The 21433-nt window shown below is 38.5% G+C and overlaps 1 protein-coding gene across 2 annotated transcripts in view; it reads right to left on the reverse strand.

Annotated features, from left to right (window-relative positions):
• Window positions 1-19636, reverse strand: part of csnk1da (casein kinase 1, delta a) — a 32696-nt gene extending 13060 nt beyond the window's left edge. For both annotated transcript variants that reach the window (XM_007233755.4, XM_007233756.4), the window contains exons 1-7: window positions 19114-19636; window positions 6954-7064; window positions 2491-2639; window positions 1705-1933; window positions 1356-1526; window positions 563-711; window positions 169-337 (exon numbers count right to left, since the gene is read on the reverse strand). In XM_007233755.4, the coding sequence (XP_007233817.1) occupies window positions 169-337; window positions 563-711; window positions 1356-1526; window positions 1705-1933; window positions 2491-2639; window positions 6954-7064; window positions 19114-19189 (1054 nt within the window). In that variant the 5' untranslated portion in view covers window positions 19190-19636. The remainder of the gene's footprint in view (window positions 1-168; window positions 338-562; window positions 712-1355; window positions 1527-1704; window positions 1934-2490; window positions 2640-6953; window positions 7065-19113) is intronic.
• Between the last annotated feature and the right edge of the window lie 1797 nt (window positions 19637-21433).

The raw sequence follows: 21433 nt of genomic DNA on the forward strand, positions 1-21433 counted from the left end.
CATGTGTACTGCATAAATATTGCATAAAAGTTGATTTAGACAAAGCATGAAGGTAAAGTGTGAATAGGCCAGTTTTAGACAAAGCATAAACAGCATGCTGTCTGGTGGATATGTCTGGTTTAGATGCAGACACTACATAGAATAGAACACTGTTGGAAGAACATTCACCTGTGTGTGAGGTTGGGGTGAGGGGTGTGGGCGGCGCTACTTCCTGCGTTCCTCTCGGTCTGCTGGAAGCTGAGGGCATCCCCCTGGCTGCAGGATTTCTGCCGTGTCTTAGTCGGTCCTCTCGATCTCTGCGCTCCCGCTCAGCATCTTCTGCTGCTCTGTTTGCTCCCTGAACACGAGAATAGGGCAATAGATTACTAACTTTGGTATTATTTCGGTATACCAATTACAACGTATTGTACTTGGATTTTACACACCTAGTTTAAAACAATGATTTTCTTACACCACAATTTGTTTTTGTTTTTTTACAACAAAAACTAAACTACACAAATCCCTTTTCACATTAACTGTTGTGAAGTTACATACATGTAAATGCATGCTTGTGGATACTTACAAACTTCAACATGTTCCAGTCAAAAACGTAGTCGTAGGAGAAACCCTGTCTGTGGAAGAGGTTCCTGAAGAGCTGTCTCAGGTAAGAGTAGTCCGGTTTGTCATCAAAGCGTAAGGAACGGCAGAAATTGAGGTACGTGGCAAATTCAGCTGCAAGAGGAAAAAGCAAATGGAGTGTCAATTCTCCAATCAATTAATAAATCAAAAATATGTCTATAATTTGTCTTTATAAGAATATAGATACTGAGTTCATTTCAGTAATTTAAAACTAATTAATTTGGGAGGTGAGGGCAGTGTGTTCATTTAATAATAGTATTATTATGGGACTGTTTACTGTAGATGCCACATTCAATCATTAAAATCTGAAATGCCTTTACGGTCCTTAACAGTCCTAAACAAATATCTTTACCTTTTCTCTTAGATTAAGTTTGATGATCGATTTATATACCTCTAAATAAAATGTATATATCAGCATTACAAAAAAAAAAAAAACAGATCTAAGATTTAAAAGCAGTTTAAGTAATGCTGTTTTTGTTCTTAGTAAAATAGTGACAGTATGAGAATGTAATTTTTTGTGTTGGCTGTCAAATAAACACAGTGTGTGAGAATAATTATCGATTTTATATTTTTATTACAATAATTTTTTTTTTTTTTAAAAAGATGTTGAAAAAAAAATGTTATATCGGTATTGAAAATGATTTCCAGCCCTACATTTGAATACTAATTATATTGAACATACTAATGTTTCAATAAAATAGCCTTATTCCCAACGCCTAGCAGAAAGCTTAACCTACATGGGTATCCTTTGCACAAGACTTCGATGGGGGTGGACATTTTCTTCTCGCTGATGCGTTCGTACTTCTGTCTCTTAGTGGCGGCTTTCAGGCCCTGCCAGGGCAGAGAGCCCAGGTTGAAGTACATGAGCACGTAGCCAAGAGACTCCAGATCATCTCTTCTGGACTGCTCTGTATGCGGAAAAGACAACAGCAAACATCGAGGCTGAGCATTTGTGCATTATTATTAGTACTGGAAATAGTAATGTACACAATACTGAGATCATACCATTATAAAGTCAAAGACCAATGTTTACAGCACTTTCTAAGTTTAATATGTACACAAAGTGAAAGAAGTGTTTGAGTGTACCTATGCCCAAGTGTGTGTTGATGGAAGCGTAGCGGGCAGTGCCAGTCAGGTTTTTGTTCTCGCGGTAAGGGATGTGTTGGTGCGTGCGTGCGTCTCTGTATTTCTTTGCCAGGCCAAAGTCGATAATGTAAACAAGGTTGCCCTTCTTCCCCAAGCCCATCAGGAAATTATCAGGCTTCACATCTCTGTGGATGAAGTTCTTGGAGTGGATGTACTCAATACGACTGATCTGAGGGTAAAAACAAAGTATTCACAGAGAGAGAGAGAGAGAGAAGTGGGAGAGAATGAGAAAAAACAAGAAAAGAGGCAAGCGTAAGGTAGAATGTGAGAAAACCAGAAAAAAAGAGCTAAAAAAGAAAAAGAGCTGTCTGAAAAACAATAAATCTCTCACCATTGTTCCTTACTCTTTCTCCAGTCAGTTCACTATAGAGCAAATGCTGCATAATGAATAGTGGAGTTAACGAGTGAGCTGCTCTGCACACAGTGGAGAATGTGTTGCTATGATGCAAACACAACAATGCAAATAAGGCAATGATCCAGCCACTGACAGAACAATCTTTCCTTTCACACCAAAATGCCCTTTGGCCTTTAGAGCTGATCAATCAGCAGGTAAAAAGAGGAAATACAGCAGAGATGTAAAACAGCAGGAAATACAACTGTTAGACCCGATCTGGCAACACCAAGACCGGCCGCTTTAATAGCCACTCCGCTGCAGAAGCTCTCTGTAATTAAGAGCCGAGCTCTACAGACAAGAGTGGACGCGGGAGAGCAGGCCTGCAGCCTTACCATCTGGTCAGCCAGCAGCAGAACAGTCTTCAGGCTGAATTTGCGGGAACAGAAGTTGAAGAGGTCCTCCAGACTCGGACCCAGCAGCTCCATCACCATCACATTATAGTCACCCTCAGCCCCACACCATTTAATCGTCGGGATCCCAACTGCAGGAAAAGAGGGGGAAAAAAACAAATACTACATTTAGAGAACATGCATGTTAATTTGCTTTGAAGGCCTTATTGAATATCAGTACTATCAGGTACTTCTTTTTTGCCTTTGAAGGCATTTTACCTGCAATCAAATGTTGTCCATTTTATTCAAATATTTGATTACAACCAAATATTTATATATGTACATGCACACCCTGTACATGGATGACCAGTCATTTGATGACTATGGCTGGTTAGCAGACTGTTGCTGACTTGATGTCTTTCAACACATTCCAAAATTATCATAGTAATATCACGTGATTAAGTGTTTCCAGGAAAAATAAACACAAATTTGATGTTATGCAAACACTACAGAGCCGTTGCTTTCGCTTGATTTCCCCAAAATTCTCCACATATGCTCTACTGTGGACAGGTCTGGACTGCAGGTAGGTCAGTCTAGTATCCACACCCTCTTATTGGCAGGGGTGATCTGATCCCAAGCTTCCACCTCAAGCCTATGACCTTATCACATTACCAATCCCTCACTATATAGGACCACCCCTATAATGTGTAACATCAGTATGGGGATATGATTTTTCCTAATAACAAATATCCGTCTCATAGTCCACCCAAAGACTGTAACTGTCAGAGATGGTCTACCCATTTAGGATTGTAAGATACCTGGAGAGTGAAGGTGACCCCCACTGTTCTCCAGCTGGTGGCGGGGGAGGGGAGGAGAGGCGGTTTGATTCAAGTTTAAGACGGCAGAGTGATAAAACACAGCGCGGTGGTTAGGCTCGTATAAAACGCTTTCCCTGGTTGGTCGGCTCAGGCAGAAGATATAAAGCTCTGGCTATAAAGCATGACTGCGGGGCGACCTTGAAGGCGATGCTGGGGGAGTGGATAAAGGCGGCCTCAGCAGGAGAGCACAAAACCAATCAGATCAGAGCAACACTATCACTGCTGCTCCTCACTGATTGCCCTCTCTGCCCCTGCAGCCATGTTTCAACCACTGACGCCAGCTGACACAGCGCTTTTACAGATGTACAGAGGTTAATGTGGCCTAATTGAGTTTGTGTCGTTACCTGTGGATGCCATTAAAGATACAATGTATTGGACACCTGCTCATTCACTGTTCACTGTTTATCCTGAAATCAAGGGTATTACAATAGTGTACCGGTATCTTGCTTTTGTTAGAGTAACTCTATTTACTGTGCAAGGAAGACCTTTTATTAGATTGAGAAGCATTACATCTCAATCTAATACGAGTATTTGAGAGTTCATGATGTAGGAAAATCACCACTTCACCTCATCCCTAACAGTTCCACTGCTCCACAGCTCAATGCTGGAGGAGCCTTTATACCCCTCTAGCACATACCCCTCAAAGGATAGCGGCAGGTATGTTTATATGCCACTGGCAATACTGATCTACAATAAGGGGTACAATACTATCTTTTTTTATTATGAGTTGACATGTAAACTGCTAAATAATAAAATTGTATGTATTAAAAGATCCCACTGTTATGACAGCATAAGTATTCTATATTTAGATTTCATAAATTAAAGTTTTTTTTTCTTAAATTTTGATTTAAACTGCAATTTAAAGACTTAAAAGTATTCCCTGTATCATGATACTCATCGTATCGACAAGTTCTTACCAATACAAAGCCCTACTGTACAGAGACTAGAAAAGCTGAGAGTGCATTTGCACTTCTGTGCCAGCAATAGGTGCAACTTAAAGAAGCTGAATAGATTAAGTAAAAATGGGTGCATTGTCAATAAAATAACCTCGCTCCATTAACCGGAATGGGTATTTTAAGTGTGTAGAGACATTTCCACCCCATGTATGGACTTACACAAACACTTGGGGGTACACACGGAAGGCCCATTGGGGCAGCTGCTGACTGATCATTTGTGTGTGTGTGTGTGTGTGTGTGTCTGTGTGTGTGTGTGTGTTTCATTCCCTTCTACAGCAGAACTGCTGCTCAGCATTTCAGAGCACACATCTTCTAGGTCAGCTATTTCTGAGCATGCTCACAAGAGTAAATATATCTCCTAGTCTGGGTCAACCTCCATCCACTAGCCGACCCGTTCCCTAACATTCACGTCTGGATTTTAATCCTGAATGGGTTTAAATAAATGAACACTGAATGGATTTGTCTGGAAACTCTTAGTGTGGATATCTGGATAGAGTACAAATTAAATTCTTCTAAACAAGTGTACAGATTTAAAAAACTTACATACTTAGAGAACAGTATTTGAAGAACACTGAAATGTACATTATTATACAGTGTAAAAATAAAGCTCATGGTGTAATGATTTGTGTCTATACTTAACTTTACTTTGTCTATACGGTGTAGGTAGTTACTTAACAATAATGTTTAGTTTGGTTTTCTGGTAGTAAAATCACAGTCAACTTGTGGCAATATTACATGATTCAGTGAACGGCTTCCTCAGAAACTGTAGCGGAATGAAAGTGAGGTCAGAGATCTCCTCCCGTCAGCTGTGAGTCAATGAATATTGATGCTGTGCTGAAAAAGGCTGGGAGCAAAAAAGCAGACCCAGTTAAGGAGGAGAAACTCAGAGGCTCCTCCCCCTCCCCACCACACACCATCTGGACGAAACTCACCATGTGATCTGACAAAAGAGGAGGGGGTTGAAGTAGACACCATAGAGAGAAAGACAGAACACAGACAGGGTGGTAAAGAGCAAGAACAAGAGAGTGAGATTGAGGTGGAAGATGTAAAATAGTGAGGGTTGTGAGACAATGAAGCTGAGGTAAAGAGAAAGCTGTAAGAATAAGTGCTAGATGCTAGAGAGACTGCCAATGTACAGTACGTAAATGTTATACATGTTCTGTTATGCTGAGAAGAGAGAGAGGGGTGGGGGGTTTGTTAGAATCCTGCCATGCCCCTAGTGGCACTGGCATGCACCCAGCTACAATAAGGGCACCTAGGGTATTTTAAAAGGAGGGTAGTGAACATCCTTAAGGATTTACATTTATATTCATATAACTGATTTAAGCAAATCAACCATAACCACATTGTTGCTAATGTTTAAAATAACCAGAAAAAAATGAACCAGTGGTCCACCAGACAAAGGCCTTGCCACATGTGTTGGTGGTAGCATGTGCTAGTCTTCACTCTCAGAGGAAATCTAGCTGATTGAGGGGGATAAACATAAGAAAACTCTTAGCATCACAGCTCCTGAACCCTGCTGAGCCTAGGTTTTAGCCCTGTGGCTAGACTGCTGTTTATGCTTCCTAAAGTCGTTCCAAAAACATCAAGACTAAGTATCAATGAGTAACGCAGAATATAGGCCAGCAGTGATAGCATTGGAACAAGAACTTGCTTCTGGAAACCAACAATTGATTGTGATTCAACAGCAAACCTGGACAGACAGTTTAACTGCTGTGTTAACTTAATCATGTGTGATTTCTGTAGGTATTCTGATCAGTGTGAGCAGAATGCTGTGTCCAGCAGCTGAGAGAAGAGACACACTGCCCTTTCTATTTTATTTTTTATGAACAGTACAGAATGAATAGTGGCAACTGCAATTGGCTTGACTCTGTAAAATGTTTATAAGATAGGTTGTGCGATAGTGGTCCATTTAATGCATTTATACACATTCACAACAATCTACTAATTAATAATCACCTTTCACTCACAATAACTACTCTGAACTACTGATTCTAAAGCCTCGTTTTACCAAACAAAATAATAATAATTTAGACAGTGCTGCAGGTGGCCTTATCTCAGATTCACCCACGAAAATGTTCCCCAGTTACATCAGCAAAAAAAACTTTCTACCAGACTGAATGTGCTTAAATATAATCAATCAAATTTAAATGATTTGTAAAAGTTATAATGCGATCGACAAAAGGACAAATACTATTTTTATATTTAAAAGCTCAACCACTGTATGATGCGTGTGTTACTGAAAACATGTTTACTAAGCATTCATATTTAATTAGCTATGTACAAACATAGGGGCTGATACTGATTAAAACCTTTTTTTACTGAGACTATCTCTGAAGTTTATATGTGTATAAATTACGACTAAACTCATCTGGGATCAGCATTACTGAGAAATAATTCAATATATTTTAATATTATATTATATATTATATTAAATTAAAAAATAATAGTGTAACAGACTTTCATCATCTTCAGTTGTAAGTACCCTGGATGTCTTAGAAACATCTACCCATAGCCATTTAATTTGATACACATGCCTGGAAATTAAACCAAGCAAACACATCAATACATTATATGCATGATAACAGGTAGTTATGTTGCTGCAGTGTACAGATAAAAAACAGAGGCATACCTCCCCCCTGCATCATCTTGTAGATCTTGCTCTCGATGTGCAGCTGAGGATGTTTGGTTTTCACACATTCTAGCTTGATGGCTACTTCTTCCCCCACAGAGATGTCTGTGCCTAAACAAAACAGGAAGAAACAAAGGTCAGACACACAGGAAGTCAGATTCATCAGACAGGAAATGTGGACAGAAAATTTAAATAAAAGGTAGTAAGGAAGTAAAACACAACCAAAGTAAGTAACAATGTGTGTTCCTGTGTTCTGTCAGGGTATGAGTGTCACAATACAGTGCTCAGCGAAAATACACAGAACTCTGTATCCTACGCAAAGAGGAGCGTAAAGTGCTGATTACACTAAAAATATCAAATGCGACCATGTTTTAAGGGCATGTCTGTGCGAAAGTCCAGTTTAACTGCACCACGACCCAGAACCAACAAATCTCAAGCTCAGTTTCTCTACAACTTTGTAACAGAACATAGCCGGAATAACAGAATTAATAAACGGAAATACACAGAATTAAAAAACAAATAATTTAATAAAAAAAAACCTGCTTTCTGAAAACTGTGAATGTCCTCATAGTATCTGTACTAACTTCAAATCCCGTAATGCTCTTTTTTTCTCACGGTGTGCGCGCATATAGCTGGTGAGGGACCAAAAAATTCCATTACCATAAGTAGAGATAAAAAGTACGATCAGCTATGCATTAGTATCAGCCGATTTTTTTTTTCCCCCCAATATACGCAATCGGCCAATATTTCTCTAACTAGCTGTTATTGAGAGACAATCAAACTTCTGTAAACCTCAACTCCCAAATATGACACTTTATGTCTCATTGGGAACAGGAAGCTGTAGTTCCTTGTTCAACTGCTAGATGCAGGGCTGATGGAGGAACACAATCCTTAGTCTGAACTTTTTTTTTTTTCATGGAGGGCAAGGGAGGGGGTGCTATGATTGCGACACACAAAACCCTTTTCTTTTTTTTTACTTTTAAGTTGTTGGCTATCCAGATATACTAGCACATATAAAAAAAATTGAATATCATTGAAAAGTTACTTTATTTCAGTAATTCAGTTCAAAATGTCAAAATCATGTTAAATAAATGTATTTTATACAAAGTGATGTACTTTCAGTGTTTTTTTTCATTGTAGATTACGGTCAAAGAAAACCAAAAAATCAGTATCTCAGGAAATTAGAATATTATATAAAAGATCAATTGGCACTTACAGCAGTGTGAACAGTGTGCCAATTCCTGTTGGAAAATGAAATCTGCATCTCCATAACAGTGGACAGAAGAGGAAAGCATGAAGTGCTGTAAGATTTTACGTGAAAAAACTGTGCTGATTTTGCACTTGATATATCACAGTGGATCAACACCAGCAGATGACATGTCTCCTGCTGACCATCAGCACATTTTGCATTTGGAAATCAAGGGACCAGAGTTTGGAGGAAGAGTGGAGAGACACACAGTCGAAGCTGCTGGTCTAGTGTGAAGTTTCCACAATCAGTGATGGAGTGTTTTCTCAGAAAATCTTAAAGCACTTCATGCTTCACCCTCTAATGAAAAAGTTTACGGAGATGCGGATTTCATTTACCAGCAGGTCTTGGCACACTGCCAAAAGTACCAGTCGGTCTTATATTATATCCCAATTTTCTGACATGGTTTTGCAATGAAGCCAATCGAGTGTTACTCCCACCCCATTGTGGAGAAACTACTGTAGTACATTTGCGTTGAATTAAGGATTTTAAGGGCATTAATAAATGATTGTTTAAATTTAAGTTAGAAATTTTACTTTTATAATTATTTTGCTATTGCTAAATATATATGTAATTTATTTTTTTATTTATTAATTCCATTAATTTTCTTTTAAAAACTTTTAAACCTTAAAATTGAAAGTGACAAAAAAGCTATAAATGAAAATAATAAAAAAAATGTAGAGCATGCTCCTCCTTCTGCTACAATGGGTATTTTATATGTGAGCTGGATAAACAAATAAACGAGAAAAAAAAAAGATATATGCCACATATTTGCCTGTGCAAGGCAATGTTAAACACAGCAAATAATTAATATTTCCCTGTGACAAACAGTTCTAACGTGGCAACATGGTCTATTAATCACCAAACAAGTCTGCTGTAACAAATACCACACTGCCTCCCTTCCTGTCCAACACTTAGCCTCAATCAGCATCAGAAGAGCAGAAGTAATAACTCTTCCTTTAACGCAATAGGACACCATTCCAACGCACACTGTTACAATCACACACAGGCTTTCTCGAAAATTACACACAAGCGGCATGCCACAGGGACCTGGTGTACAAGGGAGGATGAATGGAGAGGGGTGGAGTTGCTGGCACTCCCCTCCCCCTCACAAACACACATGCACACGCACACACACACACAAGAAAGGAGCAGGCAGGCCTGAAGCTGTCAAGGCTGATTAAACCACAGTTTAGACCCACCCAAGAGACAGCAGACTATTCCTATGCCTGAATAAAATCCCTCTCTCCTCTTAACCAAGAACATAAATGGTCAAAGTCAAATAGTCACCGATATGGCCATATTGCACCCACAAATGTGTATAAATACTATGAAAACAGAATAAAAAACACCAACAGCTCCCAGCTTCCTTTCACCAGCTCCCAGTTAGCCTCCTGGCTCTAACCCTACAGAGGCTGGCTGTTGGCATAACAGAGGCTTGCCCAGGTCCCCAATTCCTCCAAGCCCAGCAGCCGTGCATGTTAGCTTTGTGGCTGAGGCCGAATGTTAGCATCATGGCCAATCCGGCCCAGCCCTGTGGAGCCCAGCTGATGTGTCTTAGCATTAGCGTTAACCCAGCAAATGTGGATGTTAGCACAAGACACATTGTTAGTCTTGCATATTTAAATAAAAAAAAGTCAGACTGGCCAAGCCACTAGTGTGTGCAGCCCTGTACAATGTGGGCTGCTAATGAGTAAGTGGCTACAGCTGTGCACCAGCTCCTAGAGGTTCCATCTAGCGAGCAGCCCCAACAGTGGCCCCACACAGAGATCCTGTAATCCTGGAATGGTGAACAGGGTCTAATCGTCTCTCAGAAATGACTACATTAGAGAAATATTGAAATATTGTGTCTGATATAGACACCCAATCTTTACATCTCTAATCATGAAAGTCAGTGTTCTTTTTTTTTTTTTTTTTGAAAGAAAATACATGCCCTGTATTGATTTAACCCACACAGCTTTTCTGCAAGAAGTGTTGGGGACTCTCCACAGCCCTAACTGAAAGACAGTTTTACAATACAGAAAACAGACGGTATGTAAACTTCTTACTGCTCATATGATCCTAATGCCAAGATCAGACTACACAACATTTTGTCCCTCACAATGTTCTCTAGGTCAGAATAAGCAGTTATCTTGGTTTCGTGTCATTATCGGGGAACTGGCAACACTACACGATAGTCACCGACCAATTATCGTCCACATCCTTGCGTCAATTCGTAGGTCATCCCGGGGGAACAGCAAAGAATCTGACAATCATGGGTACAGAAGCCATGGTAGCGCCTTTGTGAAAAAATTCTAAATCGGGTCAAAGTCGGGCTAAAATCGTGTAGTCTGATCCGGGAATTACACATTCAGACAGAATGTAATACACCACAGGAAGCACTCTGGTAACAGATTTCTAATGATTCGATTACAAGCAATCTAGTGACTTTCACCACAATAACATATCAAATATGTAATTGGATTCATAGGCACATATAAAGTAGTTAGGTAAGGTAGCACTGGTATCAGTACTGAAAGAAACTTGATCAGGTAAACAACAAAGATGACCAGAGAAAACTTGTACAAAACGTAGCCAGTCAGAGCATGTTATTTACCACAAAAGAAACACACACACTCTTGTGCAACACTGACATAAGAACAGAGCCCCCAGCCCTTAATGGGTGTGTTCAATACTTCATACAGGGCACTCATCCAAACCTTCAGCAACTGCTGGCTGCAGCATGGTGTGGAAAAGATTGAAAGAACATAAAACAAGCAGAGCTAAAACAACACATTTTGTGATCCTGTGGAGAACACAGATGAAATAAAAAAAATTATATAAAAACAGTATTCTGATTGAAAGGCAAAACTGTTTAAAAACAGTATAAAAATGTATGAAATAGCACTACACAAACATGTGTCTGCATTTGTGCATATTACAGTCTACTGCACTTGTTTGATGTTGAACAGACTGGAGACTGAGGGGTTTTCTGCAAAATTCCAAACAACTGTTCTGTAAAGGTACTATGAATTAAAGCAACAGTTTTTTAGATTTTTGCACAGTGCAAAAATTCACTGGCAGCGACCACTATCAATAACACACCCTTTAAGAGGCTTATTTGCATAACATTAACTAGATGATTAACTAGAGACACAATAAATAAAAAAGGCAGATTAATACTGGGGCTGCTCAGTAAATAGACAACTAAAACTGTGGTGAAGAACACAATGCCCTGACTCTGACCCATCTTACTGGTTTAGAACAGGCAGAGGACCTCCAGTATTTACGACGGTTTGGAAGCCACAGCAGCCCCATTTCCATCTAAATTGAAAAGTCCATTGTTTGGAGGAGGGACAGAGATGAGAGTAAAAAGCCTCTTCCGTCACACATGAGTGACGGCAGAGCCCCGCTGGCCTTTTTCAGCCTTCCATTAAGAAAGCAGAGAGGAGAAAGTGACACTCAGACACAGCTGACTGGTATTAATAAAATTAAATATCTGAATATTTCAGAAATGCACCACATAAAAAAGAGACAAGTCAGCATTACCAAACTTAATAATCCTAACTAATTTGTGGTAAGAGAAGTTGAATAACACCAAAAATGTGTTCTAACTGGATGGGTTTGTTGTTTCTTTGCTGTATTTTTTGCATTATATGGCAAAATCCTTTAATTTTCCCAAAAATCATTACTGCGCTTTATAATCCGGCGTGCCTTATGTATACATTTTACAACCAGTCAGGTTGTAAGGAGCAGTAAAGCCACTCTACCGAAGTGCAGTGTTATATAGGAGTTTAGTTTAGTTCTCCAACACAAAGACTCGAGACTGGAGCAGTATTAGCATTAGCTGCTAACTGCGGGAAGCGCTAGCTCTTTTGCCATTCATAGGTGAGTATCAGCCTGTACCCTGCTGCTAACCCCAACCAGCATTGCTGGAGCACCATTAGCATTACCCGCTAACCACGCTCGCTCTTTTGCCGTTCAGAGTTTAGTATTGATCGGCCTGCAGCCTGTTTGTTTATTGTGTTAAAACAAGCTACACGGGACGAGTATACAGAAGTCAGGCTAACCGCAGCTAGCCTTGGTGGAAATCTGCAAATCTAAGATTATGGAAATAAATGAAAGCATGTTACTCACCCAAATAAGTTTTCAGGAGAGAATTACAGTTTTGTTTACTTAAAGTAGCTTAGCTTTACAGGTTTTGCCACCCAGCAACTAGACCTGCTGAATTAGGAAAAAAAAAACAAAAAAAAAAACATTGCAACACCCCTGGTCCTAACAAGTGGCACTTAAAATTTGCCTTATAATCCACTGCTCCTTATGTACGAAAACAGACATAATTGATAGTGCATCTATCATCATCATCATCATCATCCGTTGTGCCTTATAGTGCAAAAATTATGATAGTCAATCGGTCATGGAAAGGTGACTCTGAAATACAAACTGAATAAGGTGGATAGTGTAGACATCAGTGCTTATTGATCATAGTTACATGTATGACAATGTAAGAAAATAGTCCTAAATTCTTCAAAACTTTAAGTAAAGGCACTGAAGAACCATGTTTAGCTTCATGATGTAAAAAACATGAGGGTGAAGTTTTTTTTAAATGTGTGTTTTGAACATTTTAGAGAAAGTAAATTTGGTTAAAGAATTAATAAGGAGATACCGTATCTCCCAAGTCCCCAACCCCCCCCCCCCTCCAACCCCCATACGTACCCCAATTGTTGTTAGTGTTGTGCTGGAGCTGCAAATTTGTGGCAGGTGTACGTACTAGCCCTTCAATACTTTCTTGGACTTGTTTGTGTGCCATACTTTGAATGCTCATATTCAAATTAGGCAGACGTGAGTTTCTGTGTTGGTTTCTGTGCGCTGCAGGAATGTGTCTGAACATGCCCAGCATGCTGACAAGTGTGCAGTCAGAGAGATTTCATTCTGCTGAATCTGTTCAGACAGATCTGAATTCCGTTGCTACTCTTTTTGGTAACTGATAGTGATATGGACTTTTAAAATTGATTTATCTACAGCTGTTGTGCATATGTAGTGTGAGGTATTGTGAAAAGGGCTGTCATACTGTTTTTTCACAGTGGTGGTGAATAGAGTCAGATATCACAAATACAGCAATTTTATTTGCCATCCAACCCCACCAGTGAACTTCCACTTGTTGACTGAGTTTAAATGGAATGAAACAGATCTGTAAACAAAGGCTTTTTATTGGGAACAAAACTGCCGAGAGCATGTTATCCCCGCTATTTAAATTACATACAAACTTTTCTGAAAACCCTACTAAAACAGTATATCAGCAATCAGGAACTGTAATTATAATCTTGTGATCTATTTTACTGTGATGGAGCTTTTGAGGTTCAGAAGTCTGAACTACTGTACTTCTAACTACTGGTTAAGTTTCTCTTGAACAAAGCATTTTACATCAAACCCACTTTGCTTAACACTGTGTACATCTTAGCTAGATTTTTTCTTCTTTTTTTTTTAACAGGCTGTTTTTTACAGTTTGTCCAGACTGCGTAGTAAAACTGGTGTGTGTATGTATATACATGTTTGTGTTTTCTATATGGGCAGGGTGCAAACAGGGAATGTTTATACCCTGCTGCCTCAGTCATTCCAGATTATCATCACACTAGGAAAAGAAATATCAGGTCATTCCACATTTGACAAGCATTCCTTGTGAAAGAAGACATGAGGGAAGAGGTTTTTAGGCTGGAGGTGTGTGCTTGCCTCGGACGCAATAAGACTGTGGCGTAACTACCGATGATGTGGGCAGGGCGGTCGCACCTAATGTCGTCATTGGTTTATAAGGAGTGGTTTTAGCCTGGATTGGTTTTTGGCCAACATGCAATTAAGGGTAGGAGATCATAACAGAAATATTTTGAATATCAGTGTGATCCTGTTTAATTGTAGAAGGTTGTGTGAAAATGAGTGGTGGATCTTGAAGCCACGCAGATGTTAAAATCTACATTAGGGTTAGGAGATGAAAGTGGAGACAAAAGACAAAAACTGTAGCATGAAGTTTTGTAGTGTACCTCAACATTAAGTACAAAATTATAATTCAATTCATGTTCTCATAGAGGCTTAATAAGATTAGTTGTATGCTTCTGATAAATGCTTAATAAGCTTTCTGTTCAGCAGGTATGTCATCATTGGTGCACATCAGGGTTTAATTTTTCTGTTTTAAAGGGATGAGACTTGGAATGCATGCAAAGTGTTTCAGCTTTAGGTCCAGCTCAAAATAGATAAATTTAATATTCAGTTAGTATTTTTCCCCTTACCCTTTATTTCACTCTGTAAACATGCTTTATGCTGGTTAATTAATCTCTTTTTAACAATTAACGTGTGTGGATTTTTGTTCCTAAAACAGTCATTATTCTTTTCTACATGACCATTTTCTAAATCTTATTACCACAGGATGAGTTAGACCTTTAAGATTGATTATGTAAATGGAATCTGCTCTGATTGGGTGGGCCTCATTGAAAAAGCCCTCAGAGATGAAAATCTCCTGGGAATGGCAGTAAGTTCAGATGACCTGAACTTTTAACAGTGTTTACAGTAGTGCTGCACGATATAGCCAAAATATTTTATCAAATGATATTTCTTTATTTTGGTCGGTACCATATAATTTTGATATAGATATGAACAGTATAAATGCCAATGCCTATGCTGTACGTCATCCACTGAGGCTACAGTAGTCTGTAAACAGTATTTACAAAATCTGTTGCTGCCCAAATTTCATTACATGGAGCTTTTATATATATGCCAGTCATCCAATCATTTGCTAACATTCAATCACAGAATGTAAAATAAATAAAATGGAAAAAAAAAAATATCATCTGACAGCACTATTGAATACTTAAAAATTTGAAATGTGACAAAAAAACAAAACACAAAAACAGAAAAAAAACTGAAAGTGCAAAATGAAGGCTAAAAGAAGGGAATTTAGCAATCTTGCTAAACCGTCCTGAGTCCCTAAAGCAGCTGGTATGTCTTCCACTACTCCATCAGTCACCAGAGAGCAGGACTCTAGGGACGATGGGGGTTAGGCCAGGAGAATGAATTGGATGCGTACACTCACACGTCATCTGTGTGCCTGTTTATCTTTACTTTGCAGGGCAGCCTCCACCTACACCATGTAGGTTTGTTTTACCACACGGTTTTCATTCTTTGAGTCTGGTATTTGTTGTTTACATTGCTTTTGAATTTTAATAATGAACTGCATAATAGAAATGAAATAGAGAACACATGAAGGTCATGCTAAAAACCTAAGAGTGATTAATGACACCAAGAGTGAATAAAGACAATAAGGAGGAGTTTTGTAGCATATCAAACATATCTATAATGATATATGCTAATACACCCTTCTGGAGCAGGCTCTGATGCTGGATGCATTTGAATTACATTCAAAATTAAGTACTACTGTTAAACAGGTCTTGGTCTACAAGATGGTTCTGCTCTAACAAAAGAACCTTATAACCCCTACACCACCACACAAACAAAATAAACATTACAGCTTACAAGTTCTTACAAGCAACCCCCCACTCTGATAGGCTGATTAGGTTTACATTTCCATAAACAGTCACACAACCATTTATACGGCTTATACTACACTTTGCACTAAACAAATATGTAGTTCTATGATAAAATGTTTGCTAACCATCATAAATGATACTAACTATTACAATATATACACTGACATACCAATATGCAAATGAGTTTGCTAACCAATTACAACGTAATTTAATGTTAAATGATTTGAGATTCTCCTAAGGGGGTTTAATTTACTACAAGATGCATCATGACTGCATGAGATATCAATTTAATTAATAGAAGTAAACCAGAACTCTTAGTGTTATTATTTCCAAGACATGTTTTAAGTTAAATCGAAAAATATTGGGGTCAGTTATTTTCAATTTCAAAATATTTATGAAAAGCCTAACATGTTTGCCGTGACTTTATCCTTACACCACTTAATGCTAATAAAAAGGAAACTGGGAAGTCGACCTGTTCAAAGAAGAAATGTCCTGAATTACTCCCTGCTTTGTTTACACTGCGTCTGTTACCTCACAGATGTGTATGACACAATCAGACGGCTGCAGGTTACCCTGAGCTCCGTGAGTAAAACCTCTCTTATCCGCTTCTTTCCACGTGGGGAAGCAAACACTGCAAGTTTTTTTTAAGAGGCTTGTTTAGTGCGTACGCTGTTGATCAGGCCAGGCTGCCCCCCTCAGCCCCAGCTGCACTTCATCACGTCTGGGTAGCCCAGGTGTGTGGAAGCTGGAGTCTTTACGTAAGCCCTATGTTAAGTAGGTGGACGCAACTGTCTGAATCACCAGCGTTGCATAATGTTCAGCCACTCTGCAGTTCCCAAAATTTTAAATGTACCAACACCAAGTAACCACACTGCGACCAAATCTGCCATTCTGTAGTGCCAATCTTAGACATTTAAGGTTTGTACCTTAATTTATTATTCAATACTGTTTTTAACACAGACAATGTTTGAGATCAATACTAAACTTTCCTGAAAGCAACTGTAATGAATTCATTCAAATTTAGCTCTTAAATTTATCTATATGGTTGGTCATTAAAAATTGGAATTTGCTCATTGCACCTTCAACATAGGTACTCTCTGTACCATACAACCCTTATATATGGGTGTATGGGTGCACACACACACACACACCATTCAGTGGTATTAATTTAAGACATTATAAGGACACTGAAGAGGCGTATATTTTCCTGCTTAAGCCAATGCTTCTTCAGAATGTTTTCAACCTTCCCAGTCCCTTCTTAAAGAGGCCACATCCTACAAAATTACCAGGTTTACTTGTGGGGTACATGTGGATGTGTGCATCAAAATCTTGCATCGTGCATCTCTCACTTTTACCATTTTTTTTTCTTCTACATATTAGGTTAACAATTTGATATCTATTACAGATAACATCAGTAAGAACTCAGTAAAAACTGCAACAAATGACTGACTACCTACTTAAATGATTCTGTATAAACTATGATTTCATATCCCTTTTGGAGGATTCTATTTACATCATTCAGTAACTACTACCAATTATAGAATATTTTCTACATATGCATATTACATTGTGCAGATTCTTTTTATAGCAACAAAAACAATACCTTTAAAATATGTTTTTAGTGTCCATATGTGTTGAGGATCTAAATATATTTCCATACATGCTACGTCCATGACATGGGCCCTTTAATGTATTGAGCAATCAAGCAACAGCTCACCAGTGCGAACATTATGACTGTTCTCTGGCTCCAGTGTTTATGGCTCTCTCGGAAAGGAGTAGAGAAGGCAGGAGGAGGGTTTTCCTAACCAAACCAACCGCTGCTCTGCAAAAATATTCCCATATCTCAAAAACAAGTGCGCAGGCCAGCACTGACCTCATCAGTAACAGCTCCAGTGAACAAAAAAAACTGGGCTGTAATGTTCTGCTGTTTGAATCCATGTGCACATCACAAACAAAATAACCAGAGAAATGTGTTTTACACTTACTTTAGAATGCACACTGGGGGTGAAATGAGTTCACTGAAAAAAGAACAAGCTGCCTGCAACAATACTCCATGGCCTAGGGCCTCCAGTGATGAAAGTAAATATGTCATGAGTATAAGTTCACAACACCAGTGGTGAAACTTGCATGCAACCAGAAACAGACGATTGGCAATTTCTGTTATTAAAAATAGTTTGGTGCCTATTGACTTTGCTTTCATTTGTATTGTGCTGTAAAGTACCACAGACCATAATTTCTATATATTTGCAAACCCAAAAAAGTAACTTCTTAACACACACTTTCGAGAAGGCAATCAACACTTAAGGCAATTGGCAGGAGACCTGGCGTATATTGAGGTGTATTCCTAGCACTTTACAACACTGACTCAAACTGCATTTACAAGACTAATCATAAAACAACATATTAACTTGATGTCAGCAAAATCATATTCCTATAAATGTAAAATAGTGATTGGTACAATGTGATATTTGTATGAATAAAGAAACACAATGCTTGATGTTTTAATAAACCAATGTCTGCGAATTAACAATCAATTAAGGTAGACATCTGCTAACAAAAAAAAATCTGACTTTAATTGGATTATTGTATTAGGCAGCCCAGTATTTCTGGTTTCTTTTTTGTATACAGCCAAAAAATGACTTGACAAGTGAACACTCAAAGTATAGATTCCTATGTAGGAATACGTGTTGTAGATTAGGCCCTAACTTTACAGTAACTTCACCCCTATAAAAGCTAAATCTAAACCTCAGCTTATGGTCAACGAGTTTAAGGTTAAATTCTGAATATAGGTTGGTTAAAAGCAAAAAGGCCAAAAAGTAGCTGCCCTGTTGGTAAAATTGAGACTTATTTTTAATATTGTAAATCAAACTACACAACATATTAAACCCATTATGAGACGATTTATTTAAGAATAACCTTTTAGCAATTGCATTTCTATATGTTTGACATACTGTCAACCAGTTTAAGGCTGAATTGTAAATGTGAGCTGGTTAAAAAGCTATTATAATCGACCACTCAGACAAAAAGGCCAAAGGTACCTGCCCTGTTACTTAAACAAGCAGGAGAATCATCTCAAACCAACAGCTAACGTTAACCAAGCGAGCGTTCACCTGTCTGACCTCAAATATAACTAGAAACCATCCTGTTCACAAAACAATCAGCTAAAGTAAACTAAAAAAATTAGGTCGAGTGAGCAGATATCTCAGTAATAATCAGTGTACAGTGTCTAGTTTTAAGCTGTCTGAAGCTATGTAGCTTCAGCTTGGCTTACTGACTGACAAGGCTTGAATAGTTCAGAATATATAACCTAGCTAGCTTTTAAAATATGAGTAAATACAACTAACTTAAATATGCTGTAATTAATTTCAGAGGATGAATTTTGAAAAACGCTCAGACTTACCCAAGTAAATATCGCCAAATGATCCAGATCCAATCTTCCTCCCCAGCCTGTATCTGTTCCCCACTCTCAACTCCATCGTATATCACTATTAAAAGCTAGCGATGTGGCTAGCTCCAATAACAGTAGGTGTCTGAATATATACGAACGACTTTGTTTAAAAAATACCCACAACAAAAGGGGAAAATTATAAAAATTCAGCGCAGTCTGTCAATTCGCCTTCAGCCCAAGCCAGTCTCCTGTATGCAGCTCTACTGGCTAGCTGGCTAATTCTCCTAAAACAATCACCCACTTTTCACCATTTGTTTTCTAACATTCCGGACGCGATACCGCCACAATATTGGGTTCGTTAGGAAGCTTAAATTGTGCAGTTTGTGTTCTGGGCGGTTTCGTGTTGAAAATCCAGCGTTTAGTTAGCGGATGAAGACGGATTTTGTATGCAGAAACAGATCCCTCTTGTTTGGCTTCGTTCTTCGTTTCTACCATTGAACGCTTGGCCGCCGTTCGTGGACGTACGACTGGATCGAAGCCTGATTGGTTGAATAACAGCGACGTGAGCGGAAATGTCACTCGCCGTAGCAACAGCGACGCACGACGTGGGCATGTCTCATTTTACGCTCCTGTGCGCTAGTTAGGGTGCCTATTGTGAATAAAGAGAATTTACACAGAAGGCAAACATAAACGTTATGTAGCGATGCTTTCGGCGTGTTAAAAAACAAATGGTGTAGAGTGGGTGGTTATCAGAGGGGAATGTATCAGATCCAGTTATCTACATAGTACAGCCCCATATATATTTAGATATATTTAGTCCATAGTTCCAACACAGTAGCAATCTTTTTTGTAAGGATTTGTTATTGGATTAAACGCTCCAGTCTAGTAACACATCTATATTCTCAAGTTTAAGCGTTATAATTTCTAATTCTGTCCCAAAATGTCCCAGAGTTACTAAGTGGCCACATCTCATACACCAGTTTGGCACCGTAGCTAAGACACAAAGACAAATATGCGTGTATTGGAACGCGGCCTTCGAGTGGCCTGTAAAACGAGGGTGGGAGGGCACTAGAGAAGACTGCACAATAACAACAAAAGAAATGGCTGGATTTCTTTTGTTCAGCTTAGCCAGCTTTGTCAGTAGAAGTCGCAACTTTTAAAACACTCTCTTAAGTAAACTTATATTATAAACTTTACATATATTTCCAGCTGCATAATACGCTTAGAAAATCAGTAACGTTATATATATTTCTACACAATAATTAAGTACATGATAATTATATAAGCAGTGTTGCACTCATTACAGTTTAAGCTGCTCAGGTTTCAGGAAAAAGGAAGCATAAGGATATATATTACTCATACTGGGCAGCACTGGGTGTATCGATCATGCTGGAGCCAATCGTGTATTCACTAGTGTGTGGCCATGTTTGTACTGGTTTAACTGGTCACAAAGGCCAGCGTATCCCTGTTTCTGAGAAAAAAAAGCCAAGCGAGGAATGACTTCAAGTTACAGTCACTGATACACACCTGGCAAACCTCAAAGAAACCAGAGCTGTTGTAGTGAAACCATGATACTGTTAATTATCAGATAGTTATGCAACACCGAGGCCTAAAGAGACCAGTCCAGTGGATCTTCCCTCCTTACTATTTAGGCCTTTAGGTTTATGTAAAAGTATTTTTTTATTATGTGTTTTCTCAGTTATTTGCTTATATATATTTGTATTTAATGTAGGAAAGTATAAATATTTTACTAATGCCAAAAACATCCACGGGTGCCATTTGACCAGATCTATGTATTTTCTTTACCTGCCTTTGGTTTTACTAATATTGCTGTTAAAAAATGAAATAAAATATATTATTTTAGTTCACACCTTTAATCATTTCACATGTATTAATTAAGTGTAACGGCTCTTGTACTGGTGAGTGTTTGCGTGTGTGTGTAACATGTGGGATCCTGTCAGCAGTGACGTGAGTGAAATGACTCATATTAAGCGGAATAACTGAGCATTATAACTCATCATAAGGACTCTTTGGGACTCTGCTGCTCGGAAACACATTAATACAAATAATTATCTTCCCAAGAACATAGACACAACTAATGCATCCATGTAATTGTGATTATCTGTATTGTAGTTTTCTTTGGGGACACACTGCACGTATCCTTCCACATTTTAAAGATCCAACGTTTAGTGTAATACGTTTCATGTGCATCTAACGTTTCAGACGTCTGGCATATTTTGCTAATATTTAAAAAGATGCGGTTACTAAAAAAAAATAAAGAGCAATACTGTTAATTATCAGATATTATCAGATAAAAAGAGCAAAAATAAAC

Source organism: Astyanax mexicanus, chromosome 19 (assembly GCF_023375975.1).
Source record: "Astyanax mexicanus isolate ESR-SI-001 chromosome 19, AstMex3_surface, whole genome shotgun sequence".
Classification (NCBI taxonomy): Eukaryota; Metazoa; Chordata; class Actinopteri; order Characiformes; family Acestrorhamphidae; genus Astyanax; species Astyanax mexicanus.